A 21,797-nucleotide genomic window follows, 5' to 3' on the forward strand; every position below is an offset into this window, starting at 1 on the left:
TGAGAGTAGACTTCTCTACATTGATCATCAGGCCCAGTCTCTCGAATAGGTCCGTGTTGATGGCTATGTGGCGGGTGACCTGGGCCTCGGAAGTCCCTCGAATAAGCCAGTCATCTAGGTAAGAAAACACATGTATTCGCTGACGACTGAGGAAGGCGGCCACTAGCGCCATGCACTTTGTAAAGACGCGAGGGGCCGTGGAGAGGCCAAACCGAAAGACCGCAAACTGGAAATGTTGGCGGTGCACCGTAAACCGTAGGTACCGTCTGTGCGGGGGGTAAATAGCGATATGGAAATATGCGTCCTTCATGTCGAGAGCAGTGTACCAGTCTCCGGGATCCAAGGAAGGAATAATGGTCCCCAGGGATACCATGCGGAACTTCAACTTCTTCAGAAACATGTTGAGTCCTCGCAGGTCCAGGATGGGTCGAAGACCTCCCTTTGCCTTGGGGATTAGGAAATATCGAGAGTAAAATCCCCTGCCCCTTAATTCCTCCGGTACCTCCTCTATAGCTCCGATTGAGAGGAGCGTGCAAACCTCTTGCCAGAGGAATTGCTCGTGAGAGGGGTCCCTGAAGAGGGACGGGGAAGGGGGGTGAGAGGGAGAGGGCGAAACAAATTGGAGGTGGTATCCAAATTCCACCATGCGTAGGACCCAGTGATCCAAGGTTAACTGGGACCATGCAGGGAGGAAGGAAGAAAGGCGGTTGGAAAACTGAAGGGGATCCTGGGAAAGGACTGGTGCTCTGCTCTCAGGCGCACCTTCAAAAGTTCACTTTCGGGCCCGGCGCTGGTTTGGCAGGACCGGTATTGTGTCCGCCTTGGGATCCCGATTGTCGCCTGCGGTTCCCGCGACCGCGCCTCCTACCAAAGTCTTGACGCAGTCTGGGCGGGGGATAAGGGCGCTGGGGTTGGCTATGGAAGGGCCTGCGTTGGGTCTGTGGGGTGTGCATCCCGAGGGAACGCATGATCACCCGATTGTCCTCAAGACTCTGTAGCCTAGGGTCCGTCTTCTGGGAGAAAAGGCCCTGGCCTTCAAACGGCAGATCCTGGATGGTGTGTTGCAGTTCAGGAGGTAGACCTGACACTTGCAGCCACGAGATTCTCCTCATAGTAATTCCCGAGGCCATGGTTCTGGCGCCGAATCCGCAGCATCGAGGGAGGCCTGCAGGGACGTCCATGCCACCTTCTTTCCTTTCTCGAGAAGGGCTTGGAATTCCTGGCGGGAGTCTGGTGGGACCAGCTCAGTGAACTTACCCATCGGCTGCCAGGTGTTATAGTTATATCTGCTGAGCAGGGCCTGTTGGTTCGCCACCCTGAGTTGGAGGCCCCCTGCAGAGTAGACTTTACGTCCCAACAGGTCCATCCGCCTAGCCTCCCGGGATTTTGGGGCGGGGGCTTGCTGGCCATGGCGTTCTCGCCCACTGACGGATTGAACCACCAAGGAGCATGGAGGAGGATGGGTGTATAGGTATTCATACCCTTTGGAGGGCACCATATACTTTCTTTCCACCCCTCTGGCCGTAGGAGGGATAGACGCCGGGGATTGCCAGATTGTGTCCGCTCTGGCTTGGATAGAGTGTATAAATGGCAAAGCTACACGGGTCGGGGCATCCGCCGACAGTATGTCTATCACCGGGTCCTCAACTTCAGGGACCTCCTCCACCCGGAGATTGATATTAAGGCGACTAGCCTCAAAAGATCCTGGTGAGCTCGGAGGTGGATAGGGTGTGGGCCCGAAGAGGATGTACCAGCCACTGCCTCGTCGGGTGAAGAGGAGGATGACAGACCAGGTACCAGTGGTTCCTGGAGGGACTCTTGGTCCGGAGGTACGTCAGAGTCCGGGAGGACCTGAGGTCTGGTGCCTGAGGATAGTGATCTGTACCCGCTGGAGGGGGGCGGCTAACAGTGGCCTCTGGTGCGTGATGTTCCAACACGGCGGAACGTGATGGTACCGTGGGCTCGCCTTGGGCCTGGTGATATGCCCAAGGCATCCAAAAGGACCACTGATGAGGATCTTGGTCTGGACCTTGAGCCTCATGGAGAACCCGGCTGTGTGCCTCTGAATCAGGATAGGCAGCACTATCCGCGTGCGATGACTCAGACGCCTGCCTTGATGGCCATGGCGGAGCGGAGGCTGTTTGAGGGTAAGCCATGTCTCTAAGATACTGTATGTCATCCCGCACCGGGGAGTGGTACCAGGAGTCGTATTGGTACTGAGAGCGTGATCGGGACCTGCGGCCGGCGCGGTGCCGGGAGGTCAACCGGGATCTGGACACTCTGTGATGAGAGCGGCTGCAGTGCGAACGGTGCCGGGAGCTGGACCAGTGCCTGGAATATCGGTCCGGAGAGCGGGACCTTGAGCGGTGCCGCAAGTGCGATCGATACCAGGCAGGAGATCGGAACCTTATATGACCCCCTTTACATAAGATTTGGTGCCACTACAGAACCTTGGTTGCAACCCATGTTCTATATGGTCCCAGTTTATATCAATAACGTCACACCCCCAACGCAAAATTGATGCAGGAAGGGATGACACAGACATCACTGACTGCATCCCAAGAGCTCCCCATCCCTGGGTCTGTCTCACTACAGCTAGTGTTGGGTTAGAAGCTACATAACAGTGTATACCAGAAATGGTCTATCAAAGCCATGTTCAATAACATAATTGAATCTCTTTACAGACTCAAGGTAAAACTTAGTTTGAACAACAGTGGATTGGATCTGCTCTTGCAGCAGGATTCCTGTATGTCTTATATGATCCTGCCAAGAGCTAAAGAAACTAGCTATTTTATCTATACAAGCTCTGGCAATTGTTTGGAACCCAATTAACATCAGATCAACATAGATATTAATGTTGTTCACAGTAGAGGAATTCTGGCATTTAGCCATGAAAGCAATATGGTAGTGTGCCTCAGTTTCCCTTTTCGTAATGCACGTCAGGTCTGGAATGTCTTTTCCCCTGTGAAAAGTTTCAATACTGTTTACAGGCACTAGCAGTGAAACCTCAATATAACAAGGCCTTTTAACATAAAGCGTGTTCTCATGTACTGCTTTCAACACGTTCAAGGGACTTTCCAAAGGATTGGGCACATTGTACATTCTTGCAATTCTTGGTAATAGCAACACATTAGTTACAAAAATCACCATTAGCAATAACAACAAATTCATTGCAAGTGTCCATTTACAATTATGTTTGTTATGCCACATCTTTGGATTACTACCATTGGAGTTTGGGAATTTTAGGGTTAACCTGTTGCTTCCCTTTGCAAAATTCAGTTTTCTCCTTTTTCCTGGTCCTGCAGGATCAAACCCTGATCTCTCTTGCTTAACCACATTCCCTGGCTGATGGGGTGGGCTCTCTGTGCTAACAGCTATTAGCAAGTTCTTCTCCCTGCCAGTCAGGTAATTTGCATTAACACAAACACCAGCTTTTAACTTTTTAGCTGCCACCAATTCCAAGGCTGGACTCTGTCTTACAAAGATACCACACAAATCCAAAGGGTCTGAGAGTGAGAGTTTGTTTGCTCTCCCCTGCATCCTCAAGCCTTTATCCATAAAACCATTCTGCTTTGAAACACCAGTAACCCAATCTGTCCTCAGATTCTGAAGCACAGGCTGCTCACTCACAGAATTGGCATGGAGACATTCCTGTCCCAACACCATTGTCTTCCCTACAAGCTGGCCACCCACAGCCATTTGATTATAGGGCTGCTTAACTTAACAGCTTCTACTCTATCTGAGACCTTCTCAAAGCTACCCCCACTGGATCTTTCAAAAGGAAATTCAGTGGATCCATTCACAACAGAAAATTTCTGGCTGTTAGGAACTGAAACTTCCTTGATTAAATCACTTTTACCACCCGTTAGTTGTACCAAACTGCCTGCACAGATTACCATGAGGATTTCATTCCTTAGCAGCTTTTCTAAGGCCTGGTCTACACTACGCTGTTAAACCGATTTTAACAGCGTTAAATCGATTTAACGCTGCACCCGTCCACACTACACTGCTCTTTATATCGATTTAAAGGGCTCTTTAAATCGATTTCTGTATTCCTACAAAATGAGAGGAGTAATGCTAAAATTGATATTACTATATCGGATTAGGGTTAGTGTGGACGCAAATCGAAGTTATTGGCCTCATTATTTTACAGTAGCTACCCACAGTGTACCACTCCAGAAATCGACGCTAGCCTTGGACCATGGACGCACACCACCGAATTAATGTGCCCAGTGTGGACGCGCACAATCGACTTTATAATATCTGTTTTATAAAATCGGTTTAAGCTAATTCGAATTTATCCTGTAGTGTAGACATAGCCTAAGCAACAATTCACCCCTTACAGACATTCTGCTCTTACCTCCTTCACCTAGGGCTTGCTCTAAAGGAACACTTTCCTGATTCACAACAGACTCCTTTTGGGTCTTACTTACATCCATGATCACCTTTGGCCCATCTGGCAGATTTCTACCCACTTTCCTTTCAGGCAAATTTATAGACTTACTAGATAAAAGTGTAGAGGTTCCCTCCTTCCCTCTGCAACTTTTCTCATAGTCACTGGCAACCTGCACGTTGTCAGGCTTAACACCCACAAGTTTAGGAATCTTTTCCTCCTTTTTACAAGTTGTTAAACTATCAGTAGGTAACACAATTAAATCACGTTTCTGCTTTCCTTGTGCCCTGGCTAGGGTATCACCCTGATCAGACAGAGCTGCTACACCCTTTTCCAGCCACACATTAGCACTTGGCAAATTACAAGCACCAGAATTGTCTGGTCTCTGGGATTTTGCTAAGACACTAACTGGATGCAACCTAGTCACAGTGTCATTCTCCCCTGCGGACACAAACTTAGGACCATTTCCTTCCTGGGCTTTAGCTGTATTTACAACCAACTCTGAGACAACTGAATCACCCTCAACCATCACAGGCTGAAAGGCACCTTCTGTCTGCTCCACAGACACAGAAGAGCCAGAGACGCATTCTCCTTTACCAGACACACAGCTTGGGATTTCCTTTCCCTTGTCCCAGCACACAGGGCTATTCACAGACAACTGCTTGGAGACCGAGGTAGCTTCCTCCATAGGCAAGTCAATACCCCTGACAGACACAGGAACATTCCCTTCACTGTCACATTTCTCCACACAGGAAACAGGTAAGGGATAGGGACACTCATCTTCCACTATCCCTGTCTTCCCAAACTGCTGACTAGACAAAGCCATCAGCTCACAAGGCTGCCTAGGCTCATTCAGACTTTCCCTACCAGGCACATTGCCACTTCCAACAGATAAGCTGCTGCTTTTTTCACTACACTGAGCTACTTCCAGCAAATCACAGTTACCCATTTCAGGTTCACTTTTACAAGCTGTACTAGCCACCAATCCATCACCCATCACAAATCTACCCTTTCCTTCCTCAGTTAGGGCTTCCACCTGACCATCTACTTTAATCTGCTCCTGAGAAACATTTTCCTCCCCAATGAGATCTTTTTGCTCTTGATCTAACTCCAGATTCACTTCTGAGACATTAGACAGACATTCAGAATCTCCATTCACAGACACACTGCTTTCTTGCACAGACAAACCTTTGGAGCAACCCTCTTCAGGCAAACCATTGCCCACAATAGACACAGGTGTAAGATCATTCCTGTCCTGTGACTGGCTACCTGAACTGAATAAAGCTTTAACATTTTCCCCAGTTAAAAGATCTTTAGGCAATAACTTCCTTACCCCAGCTATAACTTCATGCTTAGCCCCATTCCATTCGAGGTGGATTCTGGCTAAAGGCACACGGACAGTAAACTCATAGAGGATCACAACATTCACACTCTGATTTGGTAAATAATCTTCCTCTTTGACCAGATCTGCTTTAACAAGAGTGATGTCAAATGCCATAATTTGCCCTAAACAGTTTTTACCATTGACTTTTACACTCTCTATGAATTTTTCATCACCACTCCCATACATAGCACTGGCACAATTTAGGGAGCCACCTTCTACTGAACACACAGTAACAGCATTGACGTAAAAGGTGGCAGTGTTGGGATACATTTGGTTACACCCAGACAACTGCTCAGAGTTATACAACATACCAACATTGTTATAAACTGGACTTTTAAGAGGATACAGTTTTTGCTGTTCTTCCCTTGCTTCTTTGACTTGGAGCTGAAGTCTGGCAGTTTCTTGTTGCATCTTGTGAGTCTCCTGTTCCAGCTTGTGAGTCTCCTGTTGCCTCTGTCGAGCTTTCTCCTCAGCAGCCAGCAGCTCCAGACGCCCCTTACAAGCTTTTTCTTCTCTCTCCTCAGCCTCCTTCTTTCTTTCAGCAGCCTCTTCCTCCAGCTGGACCAAGCTTGCTTCTCTTTCATTCGAATTTCTGCCAGTTTTTGCTCATATTTGAACTGCAGGTTGTCCATCAGGGTTTGCAGTTTCATTGCTTTTGCTGATGCTTTCTGGCACATGGTCACTAATTTTTAACCAACCAAACTCTCAGTTCCAAAATTTCAAATTTGGATAGCGTGGGGTTCTGACCCAAAGCTTAATTGACCTGGTTCTGTGGATCCTAGCACAACTATGCCACTGTGACGATGCGGTTCTGGCGGGACCCAACTGAGAGTGCCAATTCAGGACCAATTGCTCAAACAGGGCAGTCACAGTCCAAGGCTGGGGTTTTTCCACCTCTAAGGCAAACCAAACCAGCCAGACAAAAAAGACTTCGGTTTCACCCCACTGGCCAACCACAAGTCACACAAGCAATTTCCTTAGACACTCCAGTCTCCCAGTATTGCCACCAGTGCCACCCGTCCTGGGATGAATGGTTATGAAAACCAACACCCCAGTAAAAGAAAAAGGTTCTCTCGATCCCAAAGGACCAAGCCCCAGACCCAGGTCAATATACACATCAGATCTTACTCAAAAATCACGCTGTTGCCAATCCTTTAGAATCTAAAATCTAAAGGTTTATTCATAAAGGGAAAAAGATAGAGAGGAGAGCTAGAATTGGTTAAATGGAATCAATTCCATACAGTGATGGCAAAGTTCTTAGTTCAGGCTTGTGGCAGTGATGGAGTAAACTGCAGGTTTAAATCAAGTCTCTGGAGTACATCCCCGGCTGGGATGGGTCATCAGTCCCTTGTGTAGAGCTTCAGCTTGTAGCAAAATCCCTCCAGAGGTAAGAAGCAGGATTGAAGACAAGATGGAGATGAGGTATCAGCCTTATATAGGCTCTTCCAGGTGTAAGAACACTTCTTTGTTCTTACTGTGGAAAATTACAGCAAAATGGAGTCTGGAGTCACATGGGCCAGTTCCTGCACACCCTGCTGAGTTACAAGACGTATCTGCCTCCTCTCAAGGGATCAATTGTGTAGCTGATGGTCCTTAATGGGCCATCAAGCAGGCTAGGCAGAGCTAACACCAACTTGTCTGGGGTGTTTCCCAGAACTGCAGCACCAATTTGAAATACAGAGAGTATAGAGCCAATACTCATAACTTCAACTACATAATGATACAGACATACAGACAGCATAATCATAACCAGCAACCCATAACCTGGTCTTAGACACCTTATATGACCCCCTTTACATAAGATTTGGTGCCACTACATGACCATGGTTGCAACCCATGTTCTATATGGTCCCTGTTTATGTCAATAACGTCACAAGTGACATGGCAGAATTAATACTGGCTTATCAGGTAGTGCCCAGCTGAAGTTATCAGCAAAGGCAGCTATTAAAGGTAATAAGCAGAACCCAAAATTAGGTGCGCTTATTAAACTGGCTTGGGATAGCGTCTGGACCTCTAGCAGGATCTCCCTTCAGATGTTGAACTGGCTTCTGGGCAAGGTTTTGTGCTTTGTCTGCCTCCCGGGAGGGCTCCTGCTGCTCCTCTGTCTTTAGAGCCCGGCACAGGCGATCGTGTGTCCCAGTCCTGCCTGAGCTGTCGCTGCCACGCTCGGTGACCTTGGGCTACGTGTATGGGCAGCATTTTCAAATTGGGCCCCGTGCCTGCAACGATTTCTGTTCCTCCAGAACTCTGCACGCGGGTCAGTGTAACTGCTCCCTGGGCCGCAGGCCCAAGTCTGTGCGGGCTGAGGGTCCTGACTGCTGAGGGGTAGGCAGCTGGAAGTCTCCTGAGCACCCACCACTCCTGTTGGCGTCAATGGGGCCGTGCCTTGGAAAATCGGGCCACTTAGTGAGGTGGCGAAGTGTAGGCAGCCAGGTTTGGAATGTTGGCCGCCTCTGTGAGCCTCAGTTTCCCCACCTGGAAATCCTTGCAGGGTTGCTCCCGCTTAGCCGTTCGATGCACCTGGAGATTGAGTAAGGCGCTACAGAAAGGCAAAGTGTGGCTGCAACTGCTTATGGCTCAGGGGCCCTGGTGCCTTGATTTTCTTTCAAGTCTGTTGAGGTGCCAGGAGCAGCGTTGGGCCTGCGTGTGAAGGGCAGCACCCCCGAACTGGCTGTGTCGGGGCATGTGCCCGAGCAGGGGGAGTGCCAGGCAGGGCATGGACTGCAGTGGAAATGCTCCAGCACTGGGGTAACTCCGGCCCCTTGCGCTGGGCTCGGGGAGGAGTCAGCAGCAGCTGGCTGGGCCTGGAACTCCGCTGTGATAGGTGCTGTGGGACGTTGCAGACCCAGCCTAGGGGAGGAAGCTGGGCTGGGATAAGCTGTGCTGGGTACTGTGAGATGCTGCAGACCGAGCCCGGGGGAGGAAGCTGGGCTGGGATAAGCTGTGCTGGGTACTGTGGGATGCTGCAGACCCAGCCCGTGGGAGGAAGCTGGGCTGGGATAAGCTGTGCTGGGTACCATGGGACGCTGCAGACCCAGGCCGGGGGAGGAAGCTGGGCTGGGATAAGCTGGGCTGGGTACTGTGAGATGCTGCAGACCCAGCCCGGGGGAGGAAGCTGGGCTGGGATAAGCTGTGCTGGGTACCATGGGACGCTGCAGACCCAGGCCTGGGGAGGAAGCTGGGCTGGGATAAGCTGGGCTGGGTACTATGGGATGCTGCAGACCCAGCCTGGGGAGGAAGCTGGGCTGAGATAAGCTGTGCTGGGTACTGTGAGATGCTGCAGACCGAGCCTGGGGAGGAAGCTGGGCTGGGATAAGCTGTGCTGGGTACTGTGAGATGCTGCAGACCGAGCCTGGGGGAGGAAGCTGGGCTGGGATAAGCTGTGCTGGGTGCCGTGGGACGCTGCAGACCCAGCCTGGGGAGGAAGCTGGGCTGGGATAAGCTGGGCTGGGTGCTGTGGGACGCTGCAGACCCAGCCTGGGGGAGGAAGCTGGGCTGGGATAAGCTGTGCTGGGTGCTGTGGGACACTGCAGACCCAGCCTGGGGAGGAAGCTGGGCTGGGATAAGCTGTGCTGGGTGCTGTGGGACGCTGCAGACCCAGCCTGGGGAGGAAGCTGGGCTGGGATAAGCTGTGCTGGGTGCTGTGAGATGCTGCAGACCCAGCCCGTGGGAGGAAGCTGGGCTGGGATAAGCTGTGCTGGGTGCTGTGGGACGCTGCAGACCCAGCCTGGGGAGGAAGCTGGGCTGGGATAAGCTGTGCTGGGTACTGTGAGACGCTGCAGACCCAGCCTGGGGAGGAAGCTAGGCTGGGATAAGCTGTTCTGGGTACTATGGGACGCTGCAGACCCAGCCCGGGGGAGGAAGCTGGGCTGGGATAAGCTGTTCTGGGTACTATGGGACGCTGCAGACCCAGCCTGGGGGAGGAAGCTGGGTCAGGATAAGCGGTGCTTGCCTGAGCAGGCATCTCCCATGTATAACAGGGGCCTCTTCCCGCAAAGGCTCACTTTGCGGCCCAGCAGTTTCACCCAGAGCAGAGGTTTCCCTCTCCCCGCCGTGGCAGTTGTGAGGCTCTAAACCAAGCAGCGAGGTCCTTCCTCCCCAGCCCAGGAGCTGGATTTGCTGGCAGCCGGTTGCAGTGTCTGCACTGCTCCCTGGCAGAGGCAATCCCCTTCCCTTCCCACTGGAGCACCGCGGTTCTCGCCTCCACCTGCGCTCTGCTCTCTGTGTCCCGTCAGCAGCAGGATCGCCCCAGCCTGGTGACGTGCGTCCAGCTGGCTCACGAAAGAGTTCAGGGGTTCGCTGGCCCTGGTGGTTGGGTTTTGCAGGGGGGCAGGCTGGATGGAGTGGGTGAAGCAGGAGACCCCTGCGTGTATAGAATAGGTTCTAAGGCCAGATGGGGCCCAAGCAGAGCTTCGGTGCAGGTGGCACTGGGCGAGGGTCTCTGACACTGAATCCTTGGGCGTCCCCATCCCCCTCACCGTCGCTCCCGGTGTAGCTACCCGTGCAGGTGTTGGCTGGCATGGAGGGGAAGGAGGGTGTGTTCTGGAGGTCTCTCTCCCTGGTCTTCAGCATAGCGAGCAACCCTTGGACATGTGGCTATCCAGGCTGTCGGGAGCGAGGGGGCTATTGCTAGGGGTCAGAGGAGCAGAGCCGGATTGGGCAGGCAGCTCTGGGCACTCCCTGCTGCTGGCGAAGCCACGCTGACATTTCGCAGAGCGCACACACGCTCACTGAATGAGCATTTTGACAGATCCGGCGGTGGCTGTAATAAAGTATCTTTATGCACTGTGGTCCCCTTGTTCTCCAGCTGACGGCACATTCCCTTCACTAAATATTTATTTCAGGGGCCAGCCTGGCGTTTGCCTTTCCAGCTTTTATTACTTTTTAAAATTGTTTTGCAGAAACGGGCTCCTGGGTTGAGTGGAAGCCCCCCTCCCTCCGCCCCCTTCGCAGATTTCACCTGACTTTTAAATTACTTCCCTTCCTGGCCTGGGCCTGAGCTGATCAGCATTCAGCTTGCAAGCTGCAGAGGAAATCCAGCACTCGCCTTGCAAGGCAGGGGGGGTTCTCTCGCGTGCACGCTCCTCGGGTCCAGCTCAGGCTGTCTACACAGCTGCCTTTCCCTTGACAATTATCCTGATCATCCCAGCAGAAGTTGTGATACCTTATTTAGACTCCCTCGAAGGCTCAGAGATTTATTCGTGCTCATTCTGTGTTCCCGGGGCACCTGGCTCCTGGCAGAGCACTCTCCTCAGCCCACCCGCTCCTCTTTGCTGGGGGGACATGGGCGATGTCTTCTCACTGCCTAGCCGTGCCTCCCCCCCCCCCCCCGGGCTTGGCTGTCTGCTCTTGTGGGGTCTCTGTAGTGCCCATCACTATAGTGTCTGGGCATCTTTCCTGTCCATAAATGTTTTCCTTGAAGCCCCGCGGGTATCCCAGGCCCTTTGGCCTGATCAGGAGTCCCCTGAAGTCGCTGGAGACTCTTGTTGGCTCAGTGAGCTTTGAGTCAGGCCCCCAGTGATTGAACATGTAGGGCCGTGCAGACGTTCTGTGCCCGTCCCGAGGCTCTGCTAGCAGCTAGCTAGGAGTGTGCCCAGCTTGCGTGCAGTGGGGCTCACGTTTCTGGGGCCTGCCAGGCTCCCTCTGCCCTGGGTGGCTTTGTAGAGAGAGATCTCCAGGCCAGGCATGGAGATGGAAACTTCTGTGCCAGCTTCCCTGCAGCAGCCGGTGAGTCTCATGCCCGGTGGGCTGGAGCTTGGAAATCGGGTGCTGTCATGTCTGTCCATGTAACTTTCCAGCGGGTGAAGCTGAGGGGCCTGGTTTAGCACAGAGAGAACCCCTCCCCCACGGTAGGCAAGTACCTTACTAGGGGAGCCGATTTGCACCGCAGAAGGGGGGAACCTGGGGCTTGTTTGCCTTGGCCGAGCCCAGGGCAGGCTCTGACTAGCAGCTCAGTTGTGGACTGGTAGATATAGCTGTGGGCCCATGCTCTGTGCTCTGTCCAGGAGGGGAGTGATAGCCTTGGGCAGTCGGACTAAAAGTGGTAGGGGAAACTGAGGCACGGGGCAGGCTGTGACTTGCCCAAGATCACCCAGCAGGTCGTGGAACCAGGATAGACCATAGGTCTCCTGAGTCCCAGACTGCAGTGTCTGTCATGGGGAAGTGGGAGGGGGAACTGTTCTTTACCCCTCCCACCCCCGGTCTGAGGTGCTGGATGCTACCCTAGAGGAGAGGTGGCTGCATGCGATCCCCTCAGTTCTGGTGAGGCAGGGACCTGGGCAGTTCTGGGCCACAGCCGCCAGCCCCTCCCTCACACCCGTGACACCCCCCCGCACCCTTGGGTGCTCGTCTCCTAACCAAGGTGTGTTTATCGCCCCACTCAGGTATCGAGTGTCCCCGCGGAGCGCGAAACCTTCCCGGCCTGGTCCAGGAGGGAGAGCCCTTCAGCGAAGAAGCCACCCTCTTCACCAAGGAGTTGGTGCTGCAGCGTGAGGTAGGACATGTGCCTCCACCGTGCCCCACCTCCCCATGCACGCGATGGCCGCCGCGGCTGGCTTTAAGGCTCTGCCTTGGAATAGCTGGCAGCAGAGGGCGGTGGCTCTGGTTCCCGGGCGGTAGGGAGTGCTGCTGCTCCCCTGTTCGGCCGCTGCCTCCCCACGAATGGTGCTGCAGCGCGTTGGCTGCTCCTGAGCAGAGACCAGGCTCCATGGGCACCCCGGGCTCTGGCTAGGGCTTGCTGAGCGGGTCGAGTGGCTCGCTGCGCTGAGGCATTGCGGTTGTGTTCAGCAGAGCCCCTAGGTGGTGACGTCCCGCTGAGCCGCATGGGGCTGGTTCCTTGGAGCCTTGTTCGGTTTGGATTGGCGCCCTGCACTGGGATGCGCTCTGGAGTCGCCTCTCCCAGGCCGGGATTTGCTGCTCTCGATGGGGAAGTTCGTTTGTGATGTAATGGCCTCACCGGGAGCCTTGGGTTAGTTTTCAAGCAGAGTGAGGAGCCTTTGGGAAGGGTCTGTGGGGGCAGGGCTGTGCCCTTTGCGCCCTCCGGGAGAGGAGCAGCAGTTGCTGGTTGGAACCCCCAAGTGCTCGGCGCTCTGCTGACCCGCCAGGGGAGCCGAGCTGGAAGGGTAGACAAGCCCACTGAACTCCGACTCCCATGGTTAACTGGTCTTGGACCTTCTTCCGAGATCTGCGTCTCGTGGCTCCGGCCTCACTCTGCTTTGCTGGGTCGGAGCCGGCCCCGGGACATCAGGTCTGCAGTGTGGGCAGGGTGCCACTTGGCTGTGTCACCGGCTGACGTGGGGGAGCTGGGCTGAGGGAGAAGCCCTAGAGTTAAAGGCAAGCCAGGCTCTTGTGCACTGCTGTCAGTCTGCGCCTGTTCCCCGCAGAGACCCCATGTCTCGCTTGCCTGCTGGGTGCGGGAGGGCAGGGCTGAGCCGACTGCTCTTCCCACTCTTGGGCTTGACAGAAGCCTTGAGCAGGTGCCCGGGTGAGAGCATCTCCAGCCACCAGTGCCTGGGCTTCCCCAGGCCCTGCCAAGCCGCCACGGTGCTGGGCTGGCTCCTGCCAGCGTGTGCTGCGAATGCCCTAGGGCCCAGGCTGGGCACGACCTGGAAGGGGTGTAGTAAGTGGATCCATCAGAGGAGCCTGGCCCTGCCTCAGCTGAGCAGTGCTGGCTCCCAGCTCGAGGTCCCCCTGTGGGCCCGGCATGGCAGCCCCGTCTTGCGGGTCTTTGGGAGTGTTTCCCCCCCTGCCCCCAAGGAGCAGCTCCTGCGCTGTTGGGAGGGTGCGACTCTTCCCTTGAGGCTGAGCTGCACATCACTCAGTGCTTGTCAATAACAGGCCCCCGCTCCTGCTTCCTGGGGGAATGGCAGAGCAGAGCGATTCCCGGCCTGCTCCATGGGGCAGGAGCACACGCCAGGAACACTCCCTCTGTGGGACTCCGGAGCTAACCGGGAACTCTGCTCCGCAGAACGGCAGCATGTCTGTGCCCCTGCAGCCGTGGAGGCTGGGGCTAGCTGCCGTGCTCCTCCCATGGCTCCTGACTGGCATGGCGTGGCTAGCCCTGGGCACAGAGATTGCACCAGGATTGCCTGGGGCAGTGTGGGGCTGAGCTGATCCTGGGCAGCGAGCTCACCCTCCCTGAGCCGGGCCCTACATGGGTACGGTCCTGTAATGCCGTGTGCCACAGTGCAAGCACGGCAGGCTGGGTGTCTGCCCTGGGGAGTAGACCCGGGGAATGGTGCTTTCACAGGATACCACAGACTAAGCGCAGCGTCCGGAGAAATCCTGCTGGCGTATGTCACCTTCCCCTGCAGCCTGGGGCCCGGGCAGGTTTAAACTGATGTCAGTGGGGGATTCTCTGTCACCTGACGTCTTTAAACCATGATTTGAGGACGTCCGCAACTCAGCCAGAGGTTCAGGGTCTGTCACAGGAGTGGCCGGGTGAGGTTCTGTGGCCAGTGATGTGCAGGAGGGCTGACTAGTGATCACGGTGGTCCCTTCTGGCCTTACACTCGGAGAGGGTGGGCCAAGAAAGCTTGCAGCTGAGAGCTCTGGGGTATGACGTGCACCCAAGGGTGGCTGTGTCACTGGGTGAGACTGGAAGGCTCTGGGTGCTGGTTAAAGCACTGAGAACCCATTCCTGGGAGAGAAGAGCTCAGCTGGGAAAGATGGAGGGCTCGAGTTGGAAGTGTGTGAGAATGGGGGTGTCTGTATGTGAAGGGGGCAGCCTCTCGGGGTGGGATTCGAGCTGGGGGCAGTCCCTTGGGGATGGCATGGCCAGGGACCAGGTGTTGAACTCTGCATTTCTGCAGGAGGTGAATCGGGGTCGGGTCTGGCCAGCATTGGGCTGACTCCTGCAGCTGGGCTCAGGCAGGGGCTGGAAAGGTCCCTGCCTGGCACTGGCTTGTTTCTCGCCCCTGTTCCGCAGGGAGCGTGTGGCCGCTCACCTCCATGCTGGGAAGTGTCTCTCTAAGCAGGCCCTGCTGCACCACGTCAAAGGGAGTTCAGAGGGGCCTAGACAGCCCCTTCTCCCTGTGCAAGAACCATGCAGGGAGACCCCCTCTGGCTGCCCCCCAGCCACGGGGCCTTTAGGGAGGAGCCAGCCAGAGGCTGGAGCAGCCCTGCAGAAGCAGCTCAGGCCTGCGTCTGCTTTGTACCGTGTTCTCACGCCATGTTCGACGCCCTGTGCCTGCTGCTTCCCCCTGCCCTGGTCTTTCCAGCTAGCCAATCCCCTGCCAGCCTCAGATTTAAGTAGCGAACGAATCCCAGCCCGTCTTGGTCCTGCCATGCTGTTTGCTGCTATCGCATCAGTTCTCGCTGCTGCTTCTGTGTCCAGTCTTCTCCCCCGCACCCTGTGTGTGTCCAGTCTCTCTCCCCCAGACCTCAGTGTGTGTCCAGCCCCCCTCCCCCCTCCGATGTATGTCCAGTCTTTCTCCCCTCCCCCCTCCGATGTGTGTCCAGTCTTTCCCCCCTCCCGACGCCGGTGTGTGTCCAGTCTTTCTCCCCTCCCGACGCCGGTGTGTGTCCAGTCTCCCTCCCCCGACCCCGGCGTGTGTCCAGTCTCTGGAGACTGAGCAATTTGGGGGAGAATGGCTCTGCTCGGGCAGTGCCCGGAAAGGAGCATAGTCACCAGTAGTACTAATCCCAACCCTGCCGCAGAGCACGTACAGGCTCCCCGGCTCCTGCCTGCCTCCCCAAGTGCCAGTTCTCTGGCAGCAGGCACCGCGCACTGGCAGCTCTCCTCTTGCACAGACAGGCATTGGCTGGGGGCGGGACAGTGACCTGCAGGGCTAGCAGCACTTTCGCTTTGTGGCCTGTGAGGAGTGGACAGTGGGGATGCCCAGTGTGCCCCCCGCCAGCCTGACTGTCATAGGGGCTGCCGGAGCCCGCTCCGAGCCACCTTCCCTTTTCACTTTGAGAGAGGTCTTTGCTTTGACCTCGGGCACCTCCGCGTACCGGGACTTTTCCAGCAGGCTTCCACTCCTGCCTGCGACTCACTCGTGAATTCCCACTGACCTTTTCACCAGACCTTTAGCACGACAAAACACCAGGAAGAACCCCTCCCACCCCCCCGAAATCCCACCCTCGTTCTCCTTCACCTCGGCAGCTCCTTCCTAAGCTGTGGGGCTCTCTGGGTGAACCCTACAGAGGATGCGGCAGCTCAGGCCGACTGCAGTGTTTGGAGCAGGGCTGGGAGATGGCCCTTGAGCAGAGGAGCCGGGGGCTCTTTCAGAGATGAGCGGATCCTTTCTGGGTAGGGAATAGCTCTCAGGCAGTTGGAGGCAGAGTACAGGGTGTGTTACAGGCCAGGCGGTACTGTCACGTGCGTGGATCTCGCTGGCGGTGCGTCCTGGTGTGTGGACAGCGCACTGCTGTGCTTTGTGCCCCTGTCGTTCGCACTTTGTTTTATTCATTTGGCACATTCTCCTCCAAGGGATCCACTCTTCAGACAAGGAAAATTTATGTATCAATTTTGCATCATTGCCCTGCATTCTAACTCCCACCCGTTCTGTTTAAATTGACTTAAGAACTGGTTATCTCGAGAACTGTCAACCCAATTCCCCTTAAATTCGTTTTACGCGGCTGCTGCGTAAGGCCAGCCCGCTTTGAGAAGCTGACATTTCCAGCCATCATTCACTGTCAAGTTACTCCGTGGCCCCGGCTGCATTTCCCGGCTCCCTTTCCGAAGGAAAGGTCTCCATTTGGCGAGTTTCTGAAGTCTCTCCTGTCCCAGCACAACCCTGCTGCGTTTGCATTCAGCAGAGCTGCCACTTCCACGATCTTTCTAATACACGGTAATGACTTGAGACTTCCTGCAGCGAGCAGTTTCCTGGGCTCCGTGGCGTACTGCAGTCTGGTGCGGGAGCCTTCTCTGGGGTCGTGCAGAAGCTGGGCAAGTTACGTGGGTTCCCCACTCCCTACCTCTGCCCTTCCCTGTCCAGGAAACCAGCAATTCAAATCAAAGTCGGTGTCTGAGTCTCTAACAGCTACGCACAGCTCTCTTCTCCCACTCCCTCACACGCATGCAATTACTCCCACCCCGCGGAGATGGTGATTCTGGTGCCAGTTTTGATCAGCCACGGACAATTCCCCATCAGGAATGAGACTGGGCGCTCCCCACCATCCTGCGGGATTGAACAAGCTGCCTTTGTCTGGGCAGACCACACCGGGATGGCAGTGAACTAGAGGTGGAGCTGGGCTTTCGGGTGGAGGGGTCGTCCCCGTGGAATAGCTACCCCGAGAAATCGGTTAGGGTTGTAAGAACTGCCAGAGCGGATCAGAGCCAAGGTCCATCAAGCCTTGTTCTACCACAAGCCTACCAAAACCAAGGCAATGAATACAATCCTTAAAAACCCACCCAACCCCAAGCAGAGATTTCACCCTGAAAATCACTAACTTACATCATGTGTGCTCCTGCTTTGTGCTGGCGCTGGGGTAGGCTGTGCTTTGGCCGGGGGCTCTCCCCACTGGCGAGTTACACGCCTGTGGAAGAAATGCCCTTCCCGTTTGACAGCGCTGAACAGCCATCCAGTCTCAGTAGCGTCAATCCATTGCTACAAGTGCCACCCAGAGAATGTCCTGTTGCTGTGCGATAGAAGGGTTTGTTTATTCATCTGCTCTGCATTTACAGGCTATTTCAGAGAGAAAAGCATTCTGCTCTTCCATTGCAATTTCAAGAGCAGCTAGCATCATAGCGCTGGGAAACTGAGCCGTGCTTTGGCTGTGCAGGCAGCTTTGCCAGGGCTGTAGGGGCGATGAGCATGTCCGTGGCCAGCTTTCATTTCTGTGGGAGCCCCCCGGCCGCTGAGTGTCCCCAGATCCTTCAGCCAGGTTGCTGGGAGGGCTTGGGTTACCTAAGGGTGTACGCGCCAAGGAAGGGAGCGGAGTTAACTTGAGGTTGTCGGTTGGGTTAGGGGGTGAAATTGAGGAAGGAAGGCTGTGGGAGGACTGGGAGGAAAGTCTGCCGGGAGGTGCATGTTTTGCCTCTGGAATAGTCCCCAATGGAAGATCCGTCACTTGGGGCTCTCTGGCTCTAGAGAGCGAACTGTAGGGAGGTGAAGGCCTGTGGGGCCAAGCAGCCAGCCAGACGAGCTCCCTGCCTCCCGTCGCTTTCAGGCTGTAGAGATTTGAGGTGAGAAGAGGCGTTGCTGGAAGAACTGGCCACGGGACGTGGGGGGCTCGTGATGTTCCTCTCAGGTCTCTCTTTCCAGGGCGCTGTTAGCTCAGCCATCGACCTACTGGGTCTGGTGCCTGGCTGGAGTTCCCTGGCCCGGCTGCGCGGGAGGTTAGGCTAGAACTGAGTTCTCGCAGTGATCTCTTCAGGCCTTGAAAGCGGTGGGCAGGCGAACGTTTCGCGAGAACCAGCCAGCCCGGGAGTGCCGACGGGACTGCAGGGTGAAGTGGGAAAGCCACTAATAAATAGAAGCTGTCACTCCTTTGAATTAGCTACCACACTGCAGGGCTGGAAACCATGAAATAGCTACAGTGAAAAGGGTGGGTAGGTATCTGTCCCCCGTCCATTGCTGAAGTATTGGAGCGCATTACCCCACCCGTGGCTGTGGTATTGGAGCGCGTTACCCCGCCTGTGGCTGTGGTATTGGAGCGCGTTACCCCACCCGTGGCTGTAGTATTGGAGCGCGTTACCCCGCCCGTGGCTGTGGTATTGGAGAGAGCACTGTACCCCGCCCGTGGCTGTGGTATTAGAGCGCGTTACCCCGCCCGTGGCTGTGGTATTAGAGCGCGTTACCCCGCCCGTGGCTGTGGTATTGGAGCGCGTTACCCCGCTCGTGGCTGTAGTATTGGAGAGAGCACTGTACCCCGCCCGTGGCTGTAGTATTGGAGAGAGCGCTGTACCCCGCCCGTGGCTGTGGTATTGGCGTGAGCGCTGTACCCCCCCACCCCCGTGGCTGTGGTATTGGAGTGAGCGCTGTACCCCCCCACCCCCGTGGCTGTGGTATTGGAGTGAGCGCTGTACCCCCCCACCCCCGTGGCTGTGGTATTGGCGTGAGCGCTGTACCCCCCCACCCCCGTGGCTGTGGTATTGGCGTGAGCGCTGTACCCCCCCGCCCGTGGCTGTGGTATTGGCGCGAGCGCTGTACCCCGCCCGTGGCTGTGGTATTGGAGTGAGCGCTGTACCCCCCCGCCCGTGGCTGTGGTATTGGAGTGAGTGCTGTACCCCCCCGCCCGTGGTGGTGGTATTGGCGTGAGCGCTGTACCCCGCCCGTGGCTGTGATATTGGAGTGAGAGCTGTACCCCCCCCGTGGCTGTGGTATTGGAGTGAGCGCTGTACCCCCCCCGTGGCTGTGGTATTGGAGTGAGCGCTGTACCCCCCCGCCCGTGGCTGTGGTATTGGAGTGAGTGCTGTACCCCCCCGCCCGTGGTGGTGGTATTGGCGTGAGCGCTGTACCCCGCCCGTGGCTGTGGTATTGGCGCGAGCGCTGTACCCCGCCCGTGGCTGTGGTATTGGAGTGAGCGCTGTACCCCCCCGCCCGTGGCTGTGGTATTGGAGTGAGTGCTGTACCCCCCCGCCCGTGGTGGTGGTATTGGCGTGAGCGCTGTACCCCGCCCGTAGCTGTGGTATTGGAGTGAGCGCTGTACCCCCCCACCCCCGTGGCTGTGGTATTGGCGCGAGCGCTGTACCCCCCCGTGGCTGTGGTATTGGAGTGAGCGCTGTACCCCCCCCCGTGGCTGTGGTATTGGAGTGAGCGCTGTACCCCCCCGCCCGTGGCGGTGGTATTGGCGCGAGCGCTGTACCCCGCCCGTGGCTGTGGTATTGGCGCGAGCGCTGTACCCCGCCCGTGGCGGTGGTATTGGAGTGAGCGCTGTACCCCCCCGCCCGTGGCGGTGGTATTGGAGTGAGCGCTGTACCCCCCCGCCCGTGGCTGTGATATTGGAGTGAGCGCTGTACCCCCCCACCCCCGTGGCTGTGGTATTGGCGCGAGCGCTGTACCCCCCCCCGTGGCTGTGGTATTGGAGTGAGCGCTGTACCCCCCCCGTGGCTGTGGTATTGGAGTGAGCGCTGTACCCCGCCCGTGGCTGTGATATTGGAGTGAGCGCTGTACCCCCCCCGTGGCTGTGGTATTGGAGTGAGCGCTGTACCCCCCCCCGTGGCTGTGGTATTGGAGTGAGCGCTGTACCCCCCCCCCGTGGCTGTGGTATTGGAGTGAGCGCTGTACCCCCCGCCCGTGGCTGTGGTATTGGAGTGAGCGCTGTACCCCCCCCGTGGCTGTGGTATTGGAGTGAGCGCTGTACCCCGCCCGTGGCTGTGGTATTGGCGCGAGCGCTGTACCCCCCCCGTGGCTGTGGTATTGGAGTGAGCGCTGTACCCCGCCCGTGGCTGTGGTATTGGCGCGAGCGCTGTACCCCCCCCCCGTGGCTGTGGTATTGGCGCGAGCGCTGTACCCCGCCCGTAGCTGTGGTATTGGAGTGAGCGCTGTACCCCCCCACCCCCGTGGCTGTGGTATTGGCGCGAGCGCTGTACCCCCCCACCCCCGTGGCTGTGGTATTGGAGTGAGTGCTGTACCCCCCCCGTGGCTGTGGTATTGGAGTGAGCGCTGTACCCCCCCCGTGGCTGTGGTATTGGAGTGAGCGCTGTACCCCCCCGCCCGTGGCGGTGGTATTGGAGTGAGCGCGTTACCCCGCCCGTGGCTGTGATATTGGAGTGAGCGCTGTACCCCCCCCCGGCTGTGGTATTGGAGTGAGCGCTGTACCCCCCCCCCGGCTGTGATATTGGAGTGAGCCCTCTGCTCGATGTGCTGTCACAGGAGCAAAGGCAGCATGCTGATGTGCAGGGCTGAGTGTCACCTAGCTGCTCCGTTCGCCTCCTGGCACAGGATCCAAGCCTCTTCTGCAGCCTTCGGCTGGTACCCAGCGTGTGAAAGGCACCATGAGAAGAGAGGCTGGTGTCCTGCAGCCGGGCGTGCTCCACCTTGGGGATTGCTTACCCCGGTCCGGTGGTGCTGGGAAGCAGTGGACAGCTGAACTGTGAGTTGGAGTCGGTCCCCTGGGAAGGCAGGTGGATTTTGCCCAGTGCCTGCTGCAGCAGATAGCAGAGCTGTGCTGCTGGGCACTTTGCTGATCCCAGCAGGGCCACCATCCATCCGTCCCCTCCTCCCACAACACGCACCCACGTTCCCAAAACATACAGCACCTGTTAGCTGGGACAGGGTGGGTACCAATCATTGGAGCTGTACCTGTCAGGCGCAGTGCACTCGGTGATGGCCCATCCTTGCCGTCGTGTGTGGTATTTGCCGATTGGCTCACTCAGAAAATCCAGTCACTCACCGTTGGTCTCCCGGTCGTTAGTGCGAATTAATGAGGTTCTACTGCAATTAAAACTAATCAATAAAGGCCCGTTTTGGCCCTTGGCTGCCGTGCTCTGGATGGGTCGGGGTGCTGGGGCAGTTGGCGTGGCTAGGACAGATGGCTTTCTGTAGCACTTGCATTGCAGGGAGGGCGTCCTGCGAAGGGCTGGAGATGTCATGCAGCTGCGTTCGCCTGACTCGCAGGCCAGTGACTAAGGCAGCGCCCTGAGCAGGGTGCCAAGTGGAACGAGGACTCAGCTGTAAGACAGGAATGGGGGAGCTGGCCCTTTGGGTTCCCGGAGCGTGTCAGTTCCCCTGAGCCAGCAGAGACGAGGAACCTTTAGGGGTGGGACGGCATGTGGTGGCGGTTCTGGGGCTGGATCCTGATGCCCATCTGCCGGGCACACTCAGGGCACCCACTTAGGTCTTGGGCTCCCTGAGGACAGGAGGTTGGGGACTTTGGGAGGTGCAAGGTGGCCAGCCAGCGCCTGGTAAAGCAGCCATTGGGAAACCTGCCTCTTGCATGGTTTGCCCATTGGTGCAGCCCGGTTATGCCCCCGTGCTCTGGGTGTGCCTCTCAATGTCAAGGGAGGGAGAGCTGGCATTGCTGTGGTGCCGCTGGAAGGAGACCCACTCTTGAGGAGCAGGAGCTGTTGTTATGTTGGCCCCGCTGCGGGTGGCGTGCACGCGAGCCTCCCAGCGCAGAGCCAGGTGGGTG

At 56.4% G+C, this 21,797-nt stretch overlaps 1 protein-coding gene across 1 annotated transcript in view; it reads left to right on the forward strand.

Moving 5' to 3' along the window:
- Window positions 1-21,797, forward strand: part of SND1 (staphylococcal nuclease and tudor domain containing 1) — a 545,960-nt gene that overhangs the window by 406,337 nt on the left and 117,826 nt on the right. The window contains exon 16 of the mRNA XM_030538672.1: window positions 12,161-12,270. Coding sequence (XP_030394532.1) covers window positions 12,161-12,270 — 110 coding nt within the window. The remainder of the gene's footprint in view (window positions 1-12,160; window positions 12,271-21,797) is intronic.

This window comes from Gopherus evgoodei, chromosome 1 (genome assembly GCF_007399415.2).
Source record: "Gopherus evgoodei ecotype Sinaloan lineage chromosome 1, rGopEvg1_v1.p, whole genome shotgun sequence".
NCBI classification, from domain to species: domain Eukaryota; kingdom Metazoa; phylum Chordata; order Testudines; family Testudinidae; genus Gopherus; species Gopherus evgoodei.